Source organism: Ceratotherium simum, chromosome 15 (assembly GCF_057802395.1).
Source record: "Ceratotherium simum simum isolate JZ-2026a chromosome 15, ASM5780239v1, whole genome shotgun sequence".
Classification (NCBI taxonomy): domain Eukaryota; kingdom Metazoa; phylum Chordata; class Mammalia; order Perissodactyla; family Rhinocerotidae; genus Ceratotherium; species Ceratotherium simum.
In genome coordinates, this window is record NC_141914.1 from 23,042,200 (window position 1) to 23,064,096 (window position 21,897).

The 21,897-nt window shown below is 41.7% G+C and overlaps 1 protein-coding gene across 4 annotated transcripts in view; it reads right to left on the reverse strand.

Annotated features, from left to right (window-relative positions):
- The window catches only part of ILDR1 (immunoglobulin like domain containing receptor 1), a 31,614-nt gene extending 18,385 nt beyond the window's left edge, over nucleotides 1-13,229 (reverse strand). For 2 of the 4 annotated variants that reach the window (XM_087439685.1, XM_004436510.3), the window contains exons 1-2: nucleotides 13,055-13,228; nucleotides 197-367 (exon numbers count right to left, since the gene is read on the reverse strand). In XM_087439685.1, the coding sequence (XP_087295811.1) occupies nucleotides 197-367; nucleotides 13,055-13,109 (226 nt within the window). In that variant the 5' untranslated portion in view covers nucleotides 13,110-13,228. Of the gene's footprint in view, nucleotides 1-196; nucleotides 368-13,054 lie in introns of all 4 variants that reach the window. The other 2 variants (XM_087439683.1, XM_087439682.1) reach the window with 1 other exon arrangement.
- Nucleotides 13,230-21,897: the final 8,668 nt, after the last annotated feature.

A 21,897-nucleotide genomic window follows, 5' to 3' on the forward strand; every position in this document is an offset into this window, starting at 1 on the left:
AAAGAATATGTGAGCTTGAACAAATTACTTCATCTACCTGGCCTCAGTTTGTTTATCTATAAAATGAGGGGATTGCATCAAATAATCTTTGTGGCTTCTTCTCACTCTAAGGATTTGTGATCCTAAATAATTCCTACCCTCTAATGGCAGTACTTCACAGAGGGACCCGGTGAGCGAGAAGGGGGAGGGCACTCACATGCAGAGTAATAGTCTAAGATGGGGTCCTTGCAGAAGGACTTGAAGCGCCACGTCACCACCACGTCCTGGAGCTGGGCAGAGGTGGTGTAGTCACATTTGAGGATGATGGAGGCAAACAGGGTGACATAGCGCTCTGTGTCCTGGACCGTCACCAGCAAGGACAGGCACCCTGCAGCCAAGAGTAGAAGACAATGCTGAAGGCAGACCAGGTCTCTGTGGGGTGACCTACTTCTGTTCATGGGGTAATAAAGGCAAAGCAAATGAGCAAACACACTGCCTGACCGGTTGGGAACTCACAGGCAGAGTCTGAATTCTTACTTGGCCTGGACAGGGTGTGGGGTGGAGACTGCAGATACTCTGGGGGAGACTGAGGAGAAAAGGAGCAAGGACAACTCCCAAGGAGCTTACAGTCCATTGATAGTGATAATGCATCCAACAATACAGAAATCATACCTAAAGAAGGCCATATACCTACTGGCGTGACCTTGCTAATATATATATTTTTTCATGTCACTTTGTTTCTTAAAATGTTTCCCCATTTCCATAGGATAAAGTTTAACCTCTGTAACCAGGCCTATGGGGCCTGTTGGATCTGCCTTCAGCCTTTCTCTGCTGCCTCATCTCCCTCCATGCCCCACCTGGCACTCAGGGCTTCAGCCACTCTGAACTTGCTTCAGTCCTTCCCATGCTAGGATCACTGTTTTCTCTAGGTCTTCCCATATGTGGATTTCTCAGCTGGTAATACAGAGTTTTCTTCCATATCACCAGCCACCACTCCACTCCCTTCACTAGGTTAATTACTATTTATTCCTTAGGTCTTCAGCTGTACCCTTACCTCCTCAAGAAGACTTCCTGACTGCAAGTCTGAGAGAGCGGCCTCCCTCTGTTTTCCCAAAGTGCCTCGTCCTACCCCCAGGCAGCACTTTTCACACTTCTTGGTGACGGCCTGTTTCCTGCAGGCTCTGAGAAGGGTGACTGGGTTTGTCTCTTATTCACTGTTGATGATAGGACTGTGATAACTTTTATCAAGGAAGATTTGAAGAAATTAAGAATTTCTTTTTCCTTTTTTAAAGTCCCTCTCACTACCTTCCAAATCTACAGACATACTTAAAGCTCCAGGTCTGCCTTGATGAGGAACCAGGTGGCAGAGAAATGTCAGAGGGACTTTGGCACGGTCAGAGGTCCACACATAACCAATATCTTAGCATGTTCCCATGTCAATATGGTTTCTAGACCGAGTTATAAGGAATCTTCTCGTGGGAGGTTTAGTAGAATGACAGAACTCAAACTTGGGCATGCATCACTGGAGGACTTGTGACAGCCCAGACTGCCATCAGTAGAAGCTTCTGATTCAGTAGGACTTGGGTGGGGCCCAAGAACTTATATTTCTAACAAATTTTCAGCAGTTGCTGATACTACTGTTCTGGGCACCATACTTTGAGAACCACTGGTATAGACTAGGTTACAAAAAACCCCAGGCTTTGGACTCAGATACAACTGGGTTCAAATCAAACTTGACTACTTGAACACTGGCAAGTTATTTACTCTCTCTGAGCTTGTGTTTCCTCAGCTATGAATGGAGATTATAAGAATACTAACGTCATCAGGTCCTTGCAAGAATGCAATGAGATAATCCACTTTCCGCACTTGGCATAGTCCTAGCATGGTGCCACCTTAGTGTCAGCACGGTGCCCGGCACAGATGCTGCCGGGTTAGTGTCAGTATATGAGTCTCTTTCTCTCTTTTCCCTTATTCAAGGGCTAAGGAGAAAGGGGTTCAAGCTGGGATTCTCTCCAGTGGAGTCTCAGGTGGAGCAGCCTTCATTTTGACTGAGTTACTCCCACAAACAAAACAAACATAGTCACCCCCTTACAGAGCAACTGGGTGGGCCTGGCACCATGGCAAGAGCCACACAGTTCTGGGTCCTGCCTCACCTTCTGGACGCAGCCCTCATAAGGCAGTCTGCTGTGGCTTATGATGGGCACCTGTACCCATTTTTCTCACATCCAAGGAGAGAGAGCAGAATGCTGCTCAGAACGGGCTCTGACCCCACCAGAGCCATCTCCAGGGCTGGGCTGTAATGAGGATACGCTCGTGACAGCCATGCGGGAGAGAGGGTCTGCAGAAGTGCAAGGGAGACCTGTGGGTGGGGAAGACGTCACGGAGGGAAGAGATTTAAACTAGACCCTAAGACTCAGGGAGGATTAAGATTATACATGAGAAATAGGGAGAGGGCAGAGAAACTCATTGTTTCAGTCCGGAAGAAAGAGTGAGCAAAGGCTCTTATCAGGAAGGGGCAGTTACTTGGGGAACTGGGAGGGAACCAACCTAGCTGGTGTCTCCAGCTTTATGGGAGTCAGAGGGGGTAAACGAGGCGGGGCTGGTGGTGGTGAGTGGGAGGTGGGGAGATAGAGTGGAGTCTAAATTGCACTCCAGCGTCTATTTCTAGTTAACGGATAATCACTGAAGGCTTTTCTGAAGAAGAGCAATAGGGTGAAAGTGGTATTTTTAGGAAGATGGATGACTTCCTTATTCAGCTGTGAATGAAAAAAGATCACCATTTTGAAAATAAGCCTTGAGTAGTCCGGGGAAAAACAGCTACTGTCTCTACTAGCTGTAGGATTCCTGGAAATCAGTCCCATTGGAAGGGAAGAGCCAGTGACTGGTGTCTCAAGCCCACCATGGATTATTTCATAATCCACTCTTTACATTTGCTTCTCCACCCTCACCACACTTTTGCTTTTTTCCAGAACTGACCTGAAATAGACTTTGGAGCTTTTGCCCAACACAGCTTTAACTGAACAGCAGAAGCAGCTACAGGTAAAATTTTGACAATGAATAGGATGCCATTGTCAACACTAGCTTATTTTGTTCAGTAACATGTATGGATTAGAATAGACAGAAAAACACTGATTTGTGGTCTAAACAAAATCCGAGGTTCACAGAGCACTTTCAAATATTTTCTTTTACACACTAAATATGACCCCTGGAATGAGACAGGCTGTGCTATTTTATACTCAGCAAATCTGGGACTGGAAAAGATAAGTGGCTTGTCTGTGGTCATTAATTTCTAAGAGAGTCAGAGTCAAGATTCTGCCCCTGAGCAGTGCTCTTGCCACTCTGCCTGGCTATTCTTTAAATAATGGAAGATGTCTGGTATTCACTAGCTTGCAAATAATCAGAATATGGGGCCAGGCTACATGAGCAATAATTAATATACAACGGCAGCAGTCACTTTGATACCATGATTAATAACCTACATGTTCTTTATTTTGCTAAATGGTAATTCAACATAAATAGCAGTTTATTCAAAAGACTCTAGTCAACACTATTTGTACAGAGGTGGAACATTTGTGGGGGACGGTGGGTTTGCTGGGAGTCAGAGAAGGGAATTTGGTTGGAGGCAGAAGCTACTCTGGAGTAGCTTTGAAGATTGCTAAATCTGACATTCTGAGGGAGGAGAATGGGGACAAGGGTGATCACCTTCATTATCAAATCTTCACTCAGCTCCCAATCCATGAATGCCCTTATTATGGGCAACCACATCTGAGGTGACACAACTCACCTTTACCAACGTCAGCACTGGCTTTGCTGCCTGGGTACCACTCTTTTATCCTGTCTTTGATTTCATCCCTTATGCGAATTTCAAGCCTTAAAATATACCAGGTTCCCACATGCTTTGACCACACTGACCTCACTCTCACTCCCTCCAGGGGCCTGCCAGCCCCACAGCATCCTGCACAGCTCTCAGACCTTCGCCCCCTGCCCCTCACCACCCTACATGGACAGTGGGGAAGAGTCCCAGGACAAAAGGTACTGAGCAACCAGCAAACCCTTCTCCCTTCCTCTCAGTTGTTGCTTTGGATCTCAGCCTCTGCTGTGTGCCAGGTGACATACATACACTGCCTCCAATCCTCACAAAACCCCCTAGGGTGAGATCAGCCCTGCTCATGTATGTGGACACAAGTTCAGAGACTATAATAGGCCAAGCCCTCTCAGCCTCAGGATTTGAACTCGGGTCTTGCTGACACCAAAACCCAATTTTTCCTAAGCAGGTAAGCTTGACCTTTTAAGTGGAAGTCAGGCACTAGACTCCCAAAAAGCAGGAGGATTTTCCAGATTGGGAGGAAGAGAAAGGAAGTAGCAAGACAGCTCATCTCAAAAGCAAAAACCTCCCATCTTTCTTTTCCCTTAGCCTCTAACTTCTCTGTAAAACTAACCACATCAGGCACACATGCTACTAGCAGGAAAGATTTTCAAGAAGAGACCAAGGGCAGCAGAATCAGGGCTGAAAATACAAACATATTAAAAAAGATGAATGTCCTGTTTATAGATGTCCTGGTGCATCTTTGCCCTTTTAAAGTTAGTACTATGAGTTTTCAAATTCTTAAATTTTCTTTCTGTTCTTAGATTTCCTTCATCCTGTAGCATTTCCTTCTCCTCAATTCACTGCCATCTAATTTCCTAGCTGTCTCTATCATTTTCTCTTGAAAACTTTAATTCTGGAGACTAACTTCCTGAGTTCAGTTTCTGCCTCCACTCTCCCACCAACTGAAAGATCTGACAAGTCCTTTCCAAACTGTAGGTGTTTCTTTTTATGCAAAATTGGGATAATGATAATACTTGCGTGATAGGGTTGCAGTGAGGATTAAAGGAGATAATAAATGTCCAGCATTTAGCAAAGAGGCTGGCACATAATAGACACTCAAACATTAGCTGTCTTAAGTATCATTTGTATAGATCTCACCTACCTTAAGAGATTGAGATCATCTGAGAAGAGCATGTGAAAGCATTTGGAAAGAATTAAAATGATACAAATATAAACTATCATCACTGTTTTCTCTTTGCGAAATGAGTTAGTGCATGAAAAGCTTTTAAAGCTGTGTCCCTTTGTACCCTAGCAAACCCATTCATAGTTTGTCCTTTCCGTGAAAGAGGAAGGGAGGGAGACCTGTCATTTCAGGGTAGAAAGGTAACTTCAGATGAGATATCAGAGCTCATGCGAAGGAGAGAAGGGGAAGGGGATTCTCTGTTTCCCGCCTTGAGGTACTTTCCAAGACTACACTGCTGTACAGAGTGGGGACTACCATCCTGCTTTAAAGTGGAAGGAAAACATATCAATGAAAGAAGACTATCTTTACAACTAAATGCCATGTGTTCCCAAATATATACTATCTTTGTACATTTCCTCAGTTTGTCTTCCCTCTGTAGTATCAGATTGATCAAGATGTTTATAGTTTCTAGAACATGTTATTCATACAGCATAGAGATATAGGTACAAAACTTTTTTTTTTTAACTAAGGACTGTTTTCAGGGGACTGGATGGCATTTCCCTTCCTTTCAACATGAAGGGTCCTGCTTGGAAGGGAGTGGCAGGCACGGGGGGAGGGCACGGTCTTTCCTGGCAAGGAGCAGTGGCCTATTGCTGGCTCTGACAGAAGGTCTCGATTCCGGAGTGTTTTTCAGGTACCCAGGCACCTCTGCCCGACTAAGCAGGTTAACAAAAAGTACACAGGTTTAATCCTATCAGAGTTTATGTCTGAGTGAGCTATCTCCCCAAGCATGTTTGCCATCGGTACTGATTACATTTCCTTAGATAACAGTGCAAATATGAGAGGACTCAAGGGAGAGAGGGATTGGCAGTGAGTATAGACAAGAAGTAAGGGATCAACAGGGTTAGGAAAAGAGGACAGGAGACAAAGAGAAGCAGGATAGGGCTGGGGGAGGAAATATGTCTACATATTACATGTTAACAAAGGTCTGGCATGTGCTACTCAATAGTGCTAGGCTGGGGGTGGCACTAAGCATGTGGTGACCCTGGGGAGGAAACTGATACATACTGAGCACTTACATGTTGTTAGACATGGTATTCGGTGCTTTATTATACAGTGTCTCATTTAACCTTTGCAAAAATACCGTGAGATAAGACTTATTTTTATCTCAATTTTCTACGTGAGGAAAATCCTCAGGGAGATTAAGTAACTGGTTTAAGGTCACACAGTTTAGTAAGTAGCAAACCTAGCTTTAAACTTAGAGACCTCTAAAACTCCAAAACCTATGTTTCCAGCGTACCACGCGTTTTCTGGATAAGTTTTCTAATAGTAGAGGTTTAACCCTTTAAGGGATATTCACAAATTTAAGAGACATTCACAAATTTATTTTAGCCATTTGATATAGAAACGTTTTTCCTTTTTTCTTTATAAATATAAAATAAATAATAAGAAACTTCAAACACGAGATAAGGGTATAAAGTAAAAAGTTCCTCCTTGCTTGCCATGAATTCCACTCTCCAAGGGGACCACTCTTGATAATTCAGTGTATATCCCTCCACATCTTTTCCTATGCTGTTTTTTTTTAAAATTATATTACGTAAATTGACTTACAACTTTGTTTTTTCTTCAAACTAATGATATATCATTATATATAGATCTCTCTCTTTTAGTGGCTGCATGAAAATTCACTACATGAATGAAATATAATTTATTTACCCATTTCCTAATGATGGGCATTTTGGTTGTTTCTGATTTTTCACTATTACAATGCCGAAATGAATTGTTAAATGAATATCTTTATATAAAGTATCTCTTCACACGCATGCTTTTATTCCAGTAGGATATATTTCTCAAAGTGAGATTGCTAGGTCAAAGGGAATAAGGCTTTTATATTTTAATAGATATTTCAGGAAAGAAATTTATATTCCCATGAATGGCGTGTGATAGTTCCATGTTTCAGCACAATCTCTCCGACAGGGGAAAACATCAATCTTAAAAATTTTTGAATAAACTACTAGGTGAAAAAATAGCCACTCAGGTGGTTTGAACTTGATATTCCTTGGCTATTAGGGGTAGAGGACAACAAGACCTGCTTGAGAAGCTGATGCTTGGGGTTTCCCACAGTCAGTCACTCAGGCCAGTGACTCATCCGTGTCCCCACACGCTAATCTCAGAGCACATGCAAATTTGCGTCTCACCAAAATGACAAATTTCTATGTGACCTGGGCCTTCAGAGGTCATTCATTCACTCATTTATTGAGTACCTGCTATGAGCCAGGCACTGTTCCAGAGGATGGGGGTACAGTAGCAAACAGGAGAGACAAGGTCTCTGCAGTCTTGGAACTTAAACAGTCTTGGTGGGAGAGTCGACAATAAATGAGTAAACACATAGACAAGGTAATTCCTGTCATGGATATGCTTTATAGGGCTGCTCAGAAACTGCTCGAGTTTTAAAATTCAAATCCTACTACTGTATAATAAGGGACAAGACAGACGGACGTATCCAATGCTCCTGATAGCTCTTCTTGGTTGTTTCAAATTCTAAATCAAGCCGCAAATCTACATCATCATCCTTCCATACAAACCTGGGCCTCTCCCATGTTTCCCATCACAGGGAATGAGCAAGAACGAAAACTAGGAATGGTCCCTGACCTCTCTTTCTCCCTCATTCTTCATATACAATCTATTATCAAATTGAGTTTATTTATCTCCTAGTATTTCTGGAATCTCTCTCTCTCTCTCTCCATCTTCACTACCACCCTAGTTCAGGCTACCATCATTTCCAGCCTGGATACTGCCCCAGCTTAACTGGTACCTGCACACACTCTGGTTTTCCTCCATGTGGATTCCACACTGCTGTGAGTGTCCCAACTCCTTCTCCTTACAAATCTCCGAAAGCTGTCCGTTGTTCCTAGGATAAATGCAAAGCCTCCTACCATGGCCCATGAAGCCATGCACATCTGGTCCTACCCACCCCTCTGGCCTCATTTCCACCACATGCCCTGTGACTTCCTCCACTCAGTCATGCTGACCTTCTTCCCACCCAGCACACTTTCTGAGCTCCTATCCAGTGGTCTTGCACAGGCTATTCCTTTAGTTTGGAATGATCAGTCCTCAGCTCTCAACTCAAGCAACACTTCTTCAGGGAGGGCCTCCCAAACGAGCCAAATCCATCTATGATATGCTCTTGTGGTGTCTTGTAATCTCTTTCTCATGATCTCTGTCATAGTATTATTTCTGTATTTGCTTGTATTCCCTTTAGACCATAAGCACCGTAGGGGCCAGGGCCATGTCCACTCTTGTTTGTCAGCACACCTTGTACATAGTGTACATTAAACATTTGCTGAATAAAAGAACAAATTTATACAAGACAAGGCTAAACTTCTTGGAAGAAATTTTAAGTGCTCTAAAAGTACAGAAAATAAATGGTTAAAGTTAACCATTTGTAGTACGGCCAGAAAAAAAACAAGGAAGAAGGGTACGTGCTGGGAGGAGAGAGCGTACAGGAGCATGCCCATATCAATGGGGACAAGGCTGCCCAAGTTAATGAGGCCAGAATGAGTGAGCCTTGAATTCCAAACAAAGAGCTTTAATTCACTCTTAGAAACTATGGGGATCTAGTGGAGGTTCTTGGATGGAGGATTAAAGTGAAAGTGGGAAAGATTAACCCAGGTAGGTTAACCTAGCATCTGGGTAGAGGATGGTTAGAACTAGACAGAGAGGTAGCAGGCCTAGAGGGAAGGAGATGGTTAAGATGCTTAAAGTAGGCTAGGGCAAGGTTTGTCACCTGGAATAGAAAAGAAAGGGCAGATCCTGGGATTAAGCAACAGAACTGGGTGATTAACTGGATTTGGGAAATGAGGAAAGTGTCAAAATGCTTTCCTCTGACCCTATCTTACCCCAAGATTTGCAGATTGGAAGATCCAGAAATAAGGACCAGAGAAAGACAAGACATGATCAGAGTCTTCCCAATTCTTAAAATACACAATTTTACTTCTCCCCCAAGGACTTCAAATAATGAAATAAAGTATTAGGCTGAAAGAAACCCAAGCAGAACGTACATGAATTACCCAGCATCTCATCCGCTGCACTGTTTTGGGGCAAGATGTTCAATAATTAGCATTTAGTTATACATCCAGGATACAGTCTATTTCTATTTCTGCATAGCAGGATTCCATTAGACAAAACAAACCTGCTCCATGGCAGGAAACAGGTGAAAGAGGAATGGACCAAGAGTGAGGATGCCAGGGATCTGGTCCCAACTCTCAAACCAACTCCATTGTGTCAACCTGAGATGCATGACTTCCCTGGACACAGATTTCCTTATTCCCAAAACTGGCTGAGAGGGAAAGACAGGGGCTGGGGGTGATTTCTATTTGTGTTCAACAGAGCACTGGAATTCTGGGGAGGTACTTCAGGTGGCCCATGGGGGTAATGGAGGAGCCAAGTGGGCAGTCTCTCATCCACCACCCACACCCCCCTCACTCCGAGAAGCTCCACTTTACTATCTACTATCTCAGGGATCAAGACGTCAGTAAGTCTTCAGTATGACCCCAACCTTCACCCTTACGACTGAGGGAAAGTTACTGGTCCAGATGCTAAGAATCTTGTCCCTGAGGAGTCAGCTGTCTGATTTCCCAAAGAACGATAAGACAGGTTGAGAGCTGTGTGGATGTGTAAGTTAACTATGATCTTAAAAACTTTTCACAAAAGCACAGATGACACACCCTTTTAGAATTTGAGGGGGAAACTAACTTTCATTCTAGGAATAAACTTTGAGGTTGGACAAAGGTAACCAGAGCTCTTAGCCAATAATACAAAGGGCTACAGGTACTTACTTCAGCCTTATCTCAATCTTTTGTTTTAAGGAGCAAGTATCACTTGAGCGATAAAAACTTAACTCTTTTTAAAGAAAAAACTTTGGAGAGTTACAAAAAAAAAAATCTGACAAGTGATGTCTCCACAGCTCAAAGCATAGGGACTGTAGTAACTTCCCAGGACTCCCTGACCTCCAAGGCTTCATCAGAGGCCCCAAGCCACACGGACTAGCAAGTTTATCCAAATCTGACATAATTTCACTCCAGGCCCACACTTTGCAATTGCAGAAACGTGGATGCTAATCAGAGGACTGAGTTGACTCTTCTCTAGAAACACAAGAGAACGAGGCGATGGACCAAAATGAACACACTCTAGCACAGGGTTTTCCAAAGTGCATATCACAGTTTGCAGCGGATCTTGAGAAAAAATCAACTTACTTACTGGATTTTTGTATTTAATACTATTAACTTGAGGATTATTTTCTATGAATTTAAATGTTATTAAAATAATATTTGATGTCATTTGCTATTCTTTTATCCAACACAGTAACTTTTTTTGTGCACCTTTTCTATTTTATAAATCTTATATATGTGTGCACATGTCACAATGTAAACTGTATTTCGTACTGGGGGCTGTGAAAAGAAGTTTGAAAAGCACTGCTTTGGTAGATACTGGGAGGGAGAGAGGAAGCTTGATTTTCAGTTTGATCTTAGAGACATTTTAGGAAGTTTGGCTTAAGAATAAATAAAGAGGTGTGGGCAATGGGAAGGGCCCCAGTATTTCCTGAGTGATGACCAGGCAGTACACACTGTGCTCAATCTAAACCTATCCAACAAGGGTTGGCTTTGTGAGGTGTGACGGGGAGGGACTTGTCAGGAATTTCGTCGGTTGTCTAGATAAGGGGAAATTAAGTAGTCCTCCAAAATCACAGCTAGTAAGAGGCAGATTCTGAATTAGAATCTGAATGTCATCTGACTAGTAACGTCAGTTTCTTAGCTGTAGGGGAAGGAGAAGTAGAGGAAGCTTAAACTATTTCTTTAAAGTTAGCTTTAAAAAATCCTACTAGGGTCTAGATCATGACTACCATTATCACCATGGCTAACATATATTAAGCCCTCACATCGTTCCAGGCACTGTATTAAGTGCTTTAAAACCTTCATATCATTGAATCCTCACAAAAACCTTATGAGATATGCACTACAATCATCCCCCTTTACTGGGGGCTTTCAGCAGTTCAGTAACTTGACCAGAGTCACGCAAACATCATGGATGCAAAATCCAAATGCACGTGACATAGTTGAAGGCAGCTTTATTTACACTCCCTACACATATTCAGGGAAAATATCTGCTAAAATAGATATTTCCCCTCAAGTGTTGGAGTCAAAACAGTTGAAATCTCAATTTCTCACTTATGAAATAGAAGTGAGTTTAGATGTTCACTTAGGACTTTTCGCGTTCAGCATTCTCTGGTTCTAAAGCGGGTCATCAGGTGGGCTTCCGTGGAAAGAATGGCAGGCAAACACAGCAGTCAGTATTATTTTACCATGCAGCTTCCTGGCTACTAACACTACATGGCCAGTTCATGAACACCTGGAGCTCCGCTTTCCGAGGTCCCTGTCCATTTAGCAATTTGCTTACTATAAGAATACAGCCTTGGTTATAATCACTGTATCTGACAAATGTTCAGTGTTCAATATTCTTCATAAAAATCGAATAGCTTTATAACATTATGCTGGTGATTTAAGGATTGGGGGTTATACCCTAATGGGATTTTTATCTATAAGGCTTCTTTTCTTATTCTATTGACCCGGACGACGACTGCTGGTTACAAAGTTCTAATTCTGGGGATGGGATGACCAGGGGTAGAGGTGGGAGTAGACCTCTACTTTCCAGAAAAGGCAGCTCAAGCAGCTTCAGAAATCCCTAGCGGCCGTGGAGTTGGAGCTGAACATGTGAGGCCTAGGAGAGAAGACTGTGGGAAGCTGTGGGATTTTTATGAATTTGCTTTCACGTCTAAGCTGGTGATTGCTCTGGTGGAATTCCAGGCACTTAATTTAGGTGAGGTTTAGTCCATTTCCTTGTGTACATCTAGTCTTGTCAGCTTCACAATTTATAAGAAATGTTGTAAGCCAGAGGACCTTAGGAATGTCAATTTTCCAGTTTTCCTACCCTTTTGCAAATCTCCTTTTTATTCTCAGCATGAAGCTTTATTGTAGAATCTTGTCTGATTTGGTTACATCTGAGAGATTTTCATCCTATCAAGCTTGTAAAAATGAAATTCTGCCTGTACCTTCATATTACATCTTTTCCCTCAGAAAAATACAAGACTCAAATTGGTCTGTGAGCCAAGAGAGCTGACCTCCACTGACAACTTAGAGGAAAGAGGGCAGCTATGCCTAAAAGAGGGGGAAAAAAAGGTAAAATGAAATAAAACAGGGCAGAACTTCAAGGCAACTCACACATTCTTGTTTGCAAGGTCACAGCTACAGCCTAACTGAAAAGGGCTGAAAGAGCCTGCAGGTTCCTCACTCAGCTATCCTTTCCTCTCTGGTTTCTCTCATGCAGATACGCTCTCCTGTCATATTTCCAGGAGAAACATGGAGGCACACAAAACTACACTTCCAAAGCAGACGGGATTGGTGGGAGATTAAGAGAACGAAGGAGAGGGTTGGTGGTTGGGCACCTGATGGGGAGATACCAGCAAGAGGGCAAGTTAGGGAAGTTCGTGGATACAAAGAAAGTAAAAAAGTGACAGTGAACATGGTTAGCAAAGAGCCACAGGTTTTGGTCCCGTAAAATAGATTCTGAATCATACCCACGTTCCATTACATACTGAGGATACATTATAACCTCCTAGGAGAGAAATAAATGCATTTCTGGTCCAATATGGTTGTCCTCATATCTAAAAGCAAGTATCAGATGAAAAGAAAGAGTAATTAGGAATTTTAAGAGTGCTGTTTCCGCCTCTATCAATTCAGGTTTAGAGTCAAGTGACCAAGAGGTGCTTAATGACTGCAGGAGGGGAAGCCCAGGGGCTCCTAGTTTCTTTCTTAGTTGCACCTGTCTTGAAAGGGCCTGGGTTAATAAAAGAGGAAAACAACAGGTTCCCACAGGCAGAAACTCGATCCAGTCCCCGCCCTGCCAAGAGGCACCGGAGCGCGGCCCAGGCCTCCGCTGCCCCGCCTGTGGCCGGCTCTGCAAGGCCAGGCAACAATGGCTTCCTGTCTCCTTGGGCCCAGGGTGGGACGCATTTTCCCACGGCTCACCTGCTGGGAGCCAAATGAAGAGCAGCAGCCAAGGTGCAGGCAGCTCGGGGCCCATGCCGGCCCCTCTCTGGCCCCTTTCAGCTCCAGGGGCACTGTGTCTTCATTCATCAGCTGCGGCCCCGGGACGCACCACTTCTCCAAGGAATCCCTCCGTTTCCCCTCACTCTGCGCAGCGGGGCGGGAGGGCGGATCCTGGGCCGCGGGCTGGTACCGCCCGGCGCATCCCCACCTGCGGCGCTCCCCCCGGCCCCGCCTCCCGCACCGCGCGTCCGGGTTTCCTGCCCCGCCCCCGGTCCCAGACCGCGGCCACCTTCGTACCTGCCGCCGCCCGCTCTGCGGACTGCCGGGGAATTCTCCTCCTCACCCAAACACCGTCTCCTGCCACTCACCCCTCCCAGCTATCGGGAATGTTACCATTTTTTTTGCCCCCAGAAGTTCTCGGGAAATCTTACCCCTAGCAAATTGTAGAATTATGTGGATAGAACTTTCTAGGAGTAGTTCCTGAGTTAAATTTCCATTCACTCATACGTACTTGGAAAACTTTTTTTTCCACTAAAAACACACCAATAGGAAGTTTACAAGTAATGTCTGTTCAGATTTTCTAGAAACTAAAGATGTAGGAAATGAACTGCAGAAATAGGTTTAATTTTCCACAATTGTAAAAGCAACATGCTTATTATAGAAAAGTTAGAAAAATATAAATTAATGGAAATAAGAAAAAGTCCTGCTCCCAACCACCAGTCGTTAGGCATTGTTAATGTTGATACAATCCTTTTTATTATTTCCCATCCTGCGTGCAGCTCAGCAGCCCCTCACAGACCTCAGCCCTCCCAAGGTCAAAGATTTTAGGTCTCTTTGCACCAGGCCACCTAGGATGTAATCCCGTCTCTCCTCCTTCCTTGGCTGGAGCCCACAGGGAAGGGTAAAACAAAACAGAGGAAGAAGGCACACTTGCCTTCAGGTACCAACCTACCAACGACATTAATTTGGAAAGTCTCCCAAACACTGGTCAGCGTAAGTAGACAGAAAGCCATTTTATACAGTTCTCCCTTACCAGGGATTTCTCATTGTGCTCCCCCTTCTGTAACAAACACAATTCTCCTCTCTCCCAGCCGCCATCTTTTTTCTCAAGAAAAGAATTATAAAGATGCATTAATCATGGTTTCTGCCCCTCAGGGAGCTCTCATTCTGGTCACTGACCTTAGAAGTCAATATTATTTCTCCTAAGTGTATCTCCTGCCCTGCTCTGCTGTGAAGGGTCCTCTTGGCTGGTGCTACTGGTGTCCCTCATCTCGCTTCCACTCAGAGGGGCATCCTTGTCCTGAATCTGATTGGAGGTCTCAACCCAGTCCCTTCTTCCCATCTCCCCTCCCCAGGTCCACCCCTGGGTCTGGCCTCTGCTTCCCCAATTGGGCCTCTCCACTTTAAATGTTTTTCTCTAGTCTCTTCCTTTCCAGAAAGTAGAAAGTAAATTCAGGAAGTGCATGGCCAAAGGCAGATGGTACAGTATGTTTAGAAGCCTTTAGATCTTCCACAGGGGGATCCCAGCACAGCAGCAGCAGCAGGATATGATGTGAGTGAGAGGTGGTCCCCTAATCCCATCCAGAGAACCGCACATGGTCTCAGGAACGTTGTACGTGTTTGAGTGTTTGTGACTCTGAGGGATTTGTGTGGTTCCTGGCCTTGTGAATTGTTCTAGGCAAATTTTCAATTCCAGTCTGAAAAAGTATGAGCCCTGTCCTTCCCACACCTCCCTCCTATGCCCCTCAGCTCTTGCTGTGGTATAAAGGTTATTTTAATATTCATCAAACCCAGCACTTCTCCATGTTTATTCCATGGTACTGTTCCATGGAATGTTAATGAATATTATATGGAAAAAAGGCTCTGTGATCAAATAAATTCAAGAAATACTGGACTAAACTAAATGAAGCATTTTTTCGAGGACTTATCAAACCTGTAGGGTGCTACTGTACATTTGAATTTCCAAGGGAATATTTCTTACAACATTTCCCAGCATTATTCAACCACAAAGCCCTTTTTTACCTACACATATCTTAGGGTAGATGTTCTGTGGAACATATTTTAGGAAATCCTGGTGGTCTAAACCAAACATAATTGGTGGGATGTGTGGGAGACTTCTCTAAGAACAAAGGTTAACCTAAGTGCAGTAGAATTAGAGTTTCCTTATTTTCTCTTGGGAATCACTCATTCAGTTGAATGTCTACCTCCATTGCGTGAACACTTAGGTTAACTTTATTTATATGTTTGTCTGTCTACTGCATGCATCTTTTTTTCTTCACCACTTATTATATATCATGTACCAAGCAATGTTCTAAGTGCTTTATATGCATATTCCACAATAACTGTATAAAATATGGACTGTTATTATCAATCCCATTTTACAGATGTGGAAGCTGAGGTACAAAGAAAGATCTTGCCCAAGGTTACAAAGCTAGTAAGTGGCAGAGTAATGAGTCTAAATGAGGCAGTCTGATTCCAGACCTTGTACTCGTAGCTATTTCACCACACACTCTCACCAAGCTATGTCTCGATCTGTATTTACAGCTAGCTGATTCTATCAGTGTGTGCTAATGCAGTTTCTTTCTACATATATCTACATAAAGGAAAACTCCATTCTACTGCCATGAGCTCTCCTGGGCCAGTCATTCTGGCAATACGTGCCACTGGTTCAATAAAGATTAGGTAAGAGTATACAATACATTTGGCTCAGAACAACAAACGGTTCTTTCATTGCTAGATATAGAAGTAAAAATCACTTGACCTGCTGATAGTGACTGAGACAAAAGTGTCCTCATATACAGAGTAATAATAATAGCTACCATTTAGTAAACCCACTTAGATTGTGCTAGGCGCTATTCTAAGCACTTTTTGTATTAACTTCAGTACTTCTCTCAACAACAGTATGAGGCAGGGACTATCACTATCCCTATTTTACAGCTGAGGTGCTTGAGGCCCAAAGGTTCAGTTACTTACCTAGGGTCACCCAGCTTGTAAGTAGCAGAGCTGAGATGCAAACTCAGGCAATCTGCCTTCAGAGCACACGCCATTAAGCACCACCCTAGTCATATTGTGCTTCTTTGTGTTGACTGGTCCAGGGTCTAACCACAGTGTTGAGCTTATGATCTCCTCATTTATAATCACACTTCCTAGTTGAAACTGTGTTCATGAATGTTTCTAAATACTACATCTATATGTGTGTGTGCAAATGTATTTGAGAATAATGTATTTGTACCTGTGTATGTGTATTTATCAAAAATGGAGAAAAGAAATGGCAGGAAAGAAAATAAAGAAACATATGGGTAAAAATCATGCTCCAGGCAGGTAAAACTAAAGGGAGGCAAGAAATGAAAGCAGCTAACTGATCCTGCAATATTCAGAGTATATCTTATTCATCTTTGTATGCCTAGCATTTAGCACAGTACCCGGCATATAAGTAGTGCTCAATAAATATTTATTGGGCTTTCTTCCATAGTTCCTGGAAGAAGTGACACATGAGCTGGGTTTGAAAATGAATAAGACTTTGCCAGAGCAATCCAAACAGAGAGGAAAAATCATGGCACCAGAAAATAGCATAGCTGAACTATAAGCATGTCAGTTTTTCTGGACTATAGGGCAAGATTGGGAATGGTAGGAAAGTAAATTAGAGAGCTAGCCAGAGTAAATAAAGCTGCTTGCACGACCAGGGGGAAACTAAAACTTCATACAGTAGACAATGGGGAGCCAGTGAAGGGTTTATAAGCTGGGTGAGTCATGATCAGACTTGCATTTTAAAAAGATAAACTTGGCAGCAGTGAGAAGAATGGTAGGTGAGAATTGAGATGAAAGGCAGGGAGACAAGTTAGGAAACTGTTACTGTAGTAAAGGTGGGAGATACTGAGGGCTAAAGCAATTATTAGTGTTGGGAATGGAAAGGAGAGAATACTTTGGTAGATATTTAGAATATCGAATTGACAAGATTGATGATGAATTAGATATGGGGCTTGAGAGAAGAATATGTGTTTCTGACTATTGAGCCTGGGTGGATAGTGATGCCTTTAAAGAACATAGTTATATAGAAAGGTTTTGAATCACTTCAGACACATTGCACCTGAGAGAATAGTGGACCATCCAAACCAAACTCCTATGGATGGTTGGACACCTTTATTAAGTGCAGTTGGTTGAATGAGGTTGGTAGGAGCTGCATACCTGGATAGGGAGGTCTGAGTCAGTAGTGACTGGGAGACCTATTTCTTGGTTAGTGGGCTATAACAAGACGGTTCATCTTGGAGTAGGGCTAAAATCAGGAGGTGGTGTAATCTAGTGAAAGGAGTTTGGGAACAAACGTGTATTATTACCTCTCCTATTCAACATTATACTGGATGTTCTAACAAGACAATAAGAAAATAAAAATTAAAAGGCTGAAAATGAAGAATAAAGATGTTATTCACAGTGTTATGGTTATCTACACAGAATATTGAAGAGAATTTATAAATTATATAGAAGGACTAACAAGAGAGGTTGCTATAAACAAGGTCAATATATTAATGTCACTGGTATTTGTACTTACCAGCAACATTATATTATTTGGAAGATATAACTTTAAAATATACATTTGCAATAGCAATAAATCTATAAAGTAATGAGGAATAAATCTAACAATATATGTGAAACAGCTTTCTGGAGAAAATTGTAAAAAATTACAGAAAACACTTTTTTAAAGACTTGAATGCAAAGATGTACCATGTTCATGGATAAGAACACTCAATATCACTAAAGATGATAATTTTCCCCAAATTAATCAATAAATTCTATATATTTCTTTTTTCTTTTCTTTTCTTTTTTTTTTTTTTTGTGAGGAAGATTAGCCCTGAGCTAACATCTGTTGCCAATCGTCCTCTTTTTGCTGAGGAAGACTGGCCCTGGGCTAACATCCATGCCCATCTTTCTCTACTTTATATGGAACAATGCCACAGCATGGCTTTGTAAGCAGTGCGTAGGTCCATGCCTGGGATCCGAACCTGTGAAGCCTGGGCTGCTGAAGCAGAATGTGCTAACTTAACCACTATACCATGGGGCCAGCCCAAATTCTATATATTTCTAACAAAAAATCTGAAAAATCTCCCCAGAACTGCACAAGCCATTCCTAAAATTTAATGGAATTATAGGGTGATAAATAGCCAAGATAGTTTTGAAGAAAAATAAGGAGAAAGAGGGAAATTTACCTCTTCAAATTATAAAGCTAGAGCAATTAATACAATGTGGCTTCGGCACATAGACAAACTGACAAGTGGAGCATAAAAGAGATTCTGAAAGTAGACACCCATACAAATAGGAATTTGATATATAACAGAGGTGGCATTCTAATTCAATAGGACAACCATAAACTATTTAATAAGTGATGCTGGGACAATTAGTGTTTGTTATGTTAAAAGATGATGTATCTTTTCTTCCTACCACATACAAAATTCCAAACTGATTAAAATCTGAATGTTAAAAGCAAAAATTTCAAGCTTTTAGAAGAAAATATGGTAGAATATCCATAGAACCTTGAATAAAAGAATGAATTCTTAAACAGAAAACAAAAAGAATAATTCATTAAGGAAGACTGATACATAAGACTATATTAAATTAAAAAGTTACATAAACAAAAGACAACATATACAAAATGATAAGACAACCCACAAACTGGAAAAAGATATTTGCTGTGCATTTTAAAGGCAAAAAAATTATAACCAGCACATATAAAAACTCCTGAAAAGTAAGCAGAAGACAACCCAATGGTAAGGGAGATGAACAGGCAATTTACGTATGAGGAAATCTGATTCACTATTAAACATATTAAAGAATGCTCAACTTCACTAGTAATCAGAGATTGTAAATTTAAAACAATAAATGCTATTTCACATCTGACAAATTGGTTAAAATGTAGAAGTCTGAGCCAACCAAATGTTGATAAAGTGGTGAGAAGTGTAAATTGGTTCAGCTATTTCAGAGAACAATTTGACAAAACCTCATAAAGTTGAAGGTGTACATATTCTAGGACCTTGTGATTTTCCCTTCTAGGTCTCTGTACTATAGAAATTCTCACTCTGATACACACAGATAAATGTGCAATGATGTTTGTTGCAAAGCAATTTGTGTAAAACTTGGAAACAACTTTTCATCAGAGGGGAATAAATAAATAAGATGGGGCTTATCAATGGAATGAGATAATATGCCACTATTAAAATGAATTAACTAGATCTATACTATAGATGAATATTAAAAATATAATGTTATATGAAAAAAGAAGTTGCAAGATACTATTTACAGTATTTTGTCAAATGTTAAGACACGACAATATCATATAGTATTATGGAAGATTCATATATGTGGAGAACAAAGTATAAAAATATCTAGGGGTTGTTAGCTCAGGGCTGATCTTTCTCACACACACACACAAAAAATATCTAGGGGAATGCGGTTCACCAATCTTAGAGTGTTGTTACTCCTGAGAGGGAGAGAGGAGAGCAATGGGTTGGGAGGGACTTTAGCTGAATCTGTAACATTTTATTTTTTAAAAATATATGAAAAAATACACTAAAAACGTAAAATCAGTTAAATTTAGTTGGCATAAGGTAAGTGGTGCCGATTACATTATTTTATGTGCTTTTCTATATCTTAGGCATATTTTGTAATTAAAAATACTTTGAAGACAAAAAAAGAGTGAGCACTGTGTATAAAATCGTGTGTTTGTGCCATGACATTTCCACTGACATCCAGTGTGACTTTATGTAGGTAGCTTTTGGCCAAGAATGTTTGTATCTATCAAATGGGAAACTGGGTGAGATAATCTCTTTGGTCCTTCTCACCTCTGGCATTCTACAGTTCCAAGGTGAGAAGGACCCAGATTAGGAAGATGTCAGGTCTCTTGGCTGGACAGAGGAATACAGAACTAAAGCATCTGCAAAGGTGACCTCTCTCAGAGAAGGGTCTTGCTGGGCTCTACTCATTCTAAGTGGAGGTGTAGACTCCATGTTGTGTCAAAGCCAAGGATGATACCAAGGTGCTTTAACTGTGCTTGTCATGCAAGGCCTAAGAATCTGGTTCTCTCAATGTTTTATTATAAGGAGAAAAACCAGGGACAAATAGGGGGCTGCCTTCCTGAGACTAGAGCCATAGAGAAGAGGTCCAGGTCCTCAGGTCATAGCAACAAAGGTAAAGAGCCTGGAGTTTTACTACCACCAGAGGGATTGTTTTTTCTCGCTAGTATTTCTTCCTCTTGTGGCAAGGCCCAGTTTGCTATTCAGACTCAGAGCTCCTCTGAGATGATGAGCTCAGTCCATACACATCTCAGTAAAGCTCAATAAGGGTCAGAATACCCAGTTCTTTCCAGCCCACTCCAGAGAGCCTGATTCAATTAGTCTACGGGGAGGCCCAGGAAGCAGTATTTTTTAAAAGTTCCCAGGTGGTTCTAATGTGTAGTCAGAGTTGAGAAGCTAGTTGAAGGGTGAGAGAATGCCCCAGGTCTTTGTTACCAAATAGGGCATTCCCCAGGGCAGTCCCTAAATGGAATACTTTTCAACACATTTCCTATCTCAGCTTCTCTTTGTTAACGTTGCTTTGCCACCATCTCAAATGACAGACTAGGCGAGTTTCTACTCCAAAGACTATGGGCCTGAGATGTGTTAACTTTTCCCTTTTCTGGTTTCTCCACCAGGACAGCATAACATACTCATGGTACCTTTAGACCGAAGTGAATCTCAGGATATTGCCACCAAGTAGCAGTGTAACTCTAAACAAGTAACACAGTCTCTCAAAGCCTCAGTTTCTTTATCTGTAACACAATTAGATCAGTGGTTTTCATGCTGTGTTCTGAGAAGCTCTGGCATTCTGTGGAGTACCTAAGGGGTTGCCTATGCCTGAAAGGTCAGTTTGAAAAATCACTGGATCAAATGATCCAGAAGGTCTTTTCCAGAACCAACATTCGATAATTTTAAATTCTATAGGAATAGATTTATGCTACCACCAAAGTCTACCATGACACATATGCTTTGAGGCCTGCCAAAAAGCATATTTACCAACCCTGGTCTAACAGCACACAGACTTGTTTTGCTTTTTGCCTGAAGAATACTTTTTACTTTCCTTGATATCTTTTTTAAACTTTCCAAATTTGAAATATAAGACAATTCTGAAATCTGCACAAAGCAGAGGTGTATGTCTCAATAAATTATCACGATATAAATACACCTTTGCAACCACTACACTGGGCAACTTATAGACCATTATCACCATTCCAGAAGCTCCCTCCCATAGGCCCTCTTAATCATTCCCTCCTTTCTCTTCTCCAAAGGTAACCACCATCTTGACTTCTTACATTATAGATTGGTTTTGCCTCTTTACCTTTACATAAAGGAAATAATGTAGTACACATTTCTGGAGTTTGTCTCTTTTGCTCAATATTATATTAGTGAGATTCATCTATGGTTTTGCATGTATTTGTAGTTTATTAATTTTCATTTCTGAAGAATATTCCATTGATAGAATAAATAATTTATCCATTCTATTGTTGATAAACATTTGATTTGTTTCTACTATTTGGCTATTATGAATAATGATGCTATAAACATTCTTGTAAATGTTTGGGGGGCCATACACCCACCCATTTTTGCTTCTATAACTGAGGGTCAAATTGTGTGGTCATGGAATATATGTGGTGATTTTAATATATGTCCATAAATTCTTTGACCCTTGTCTCTTCAAAAAGGGAGTCAAAATCCATGACCCTGAAGTGTAGGCTGGACTTAGTGACTCACTTCTAATGAACAGAATAGCAGAAGTGACAATGTGTTATCTCCAAGACA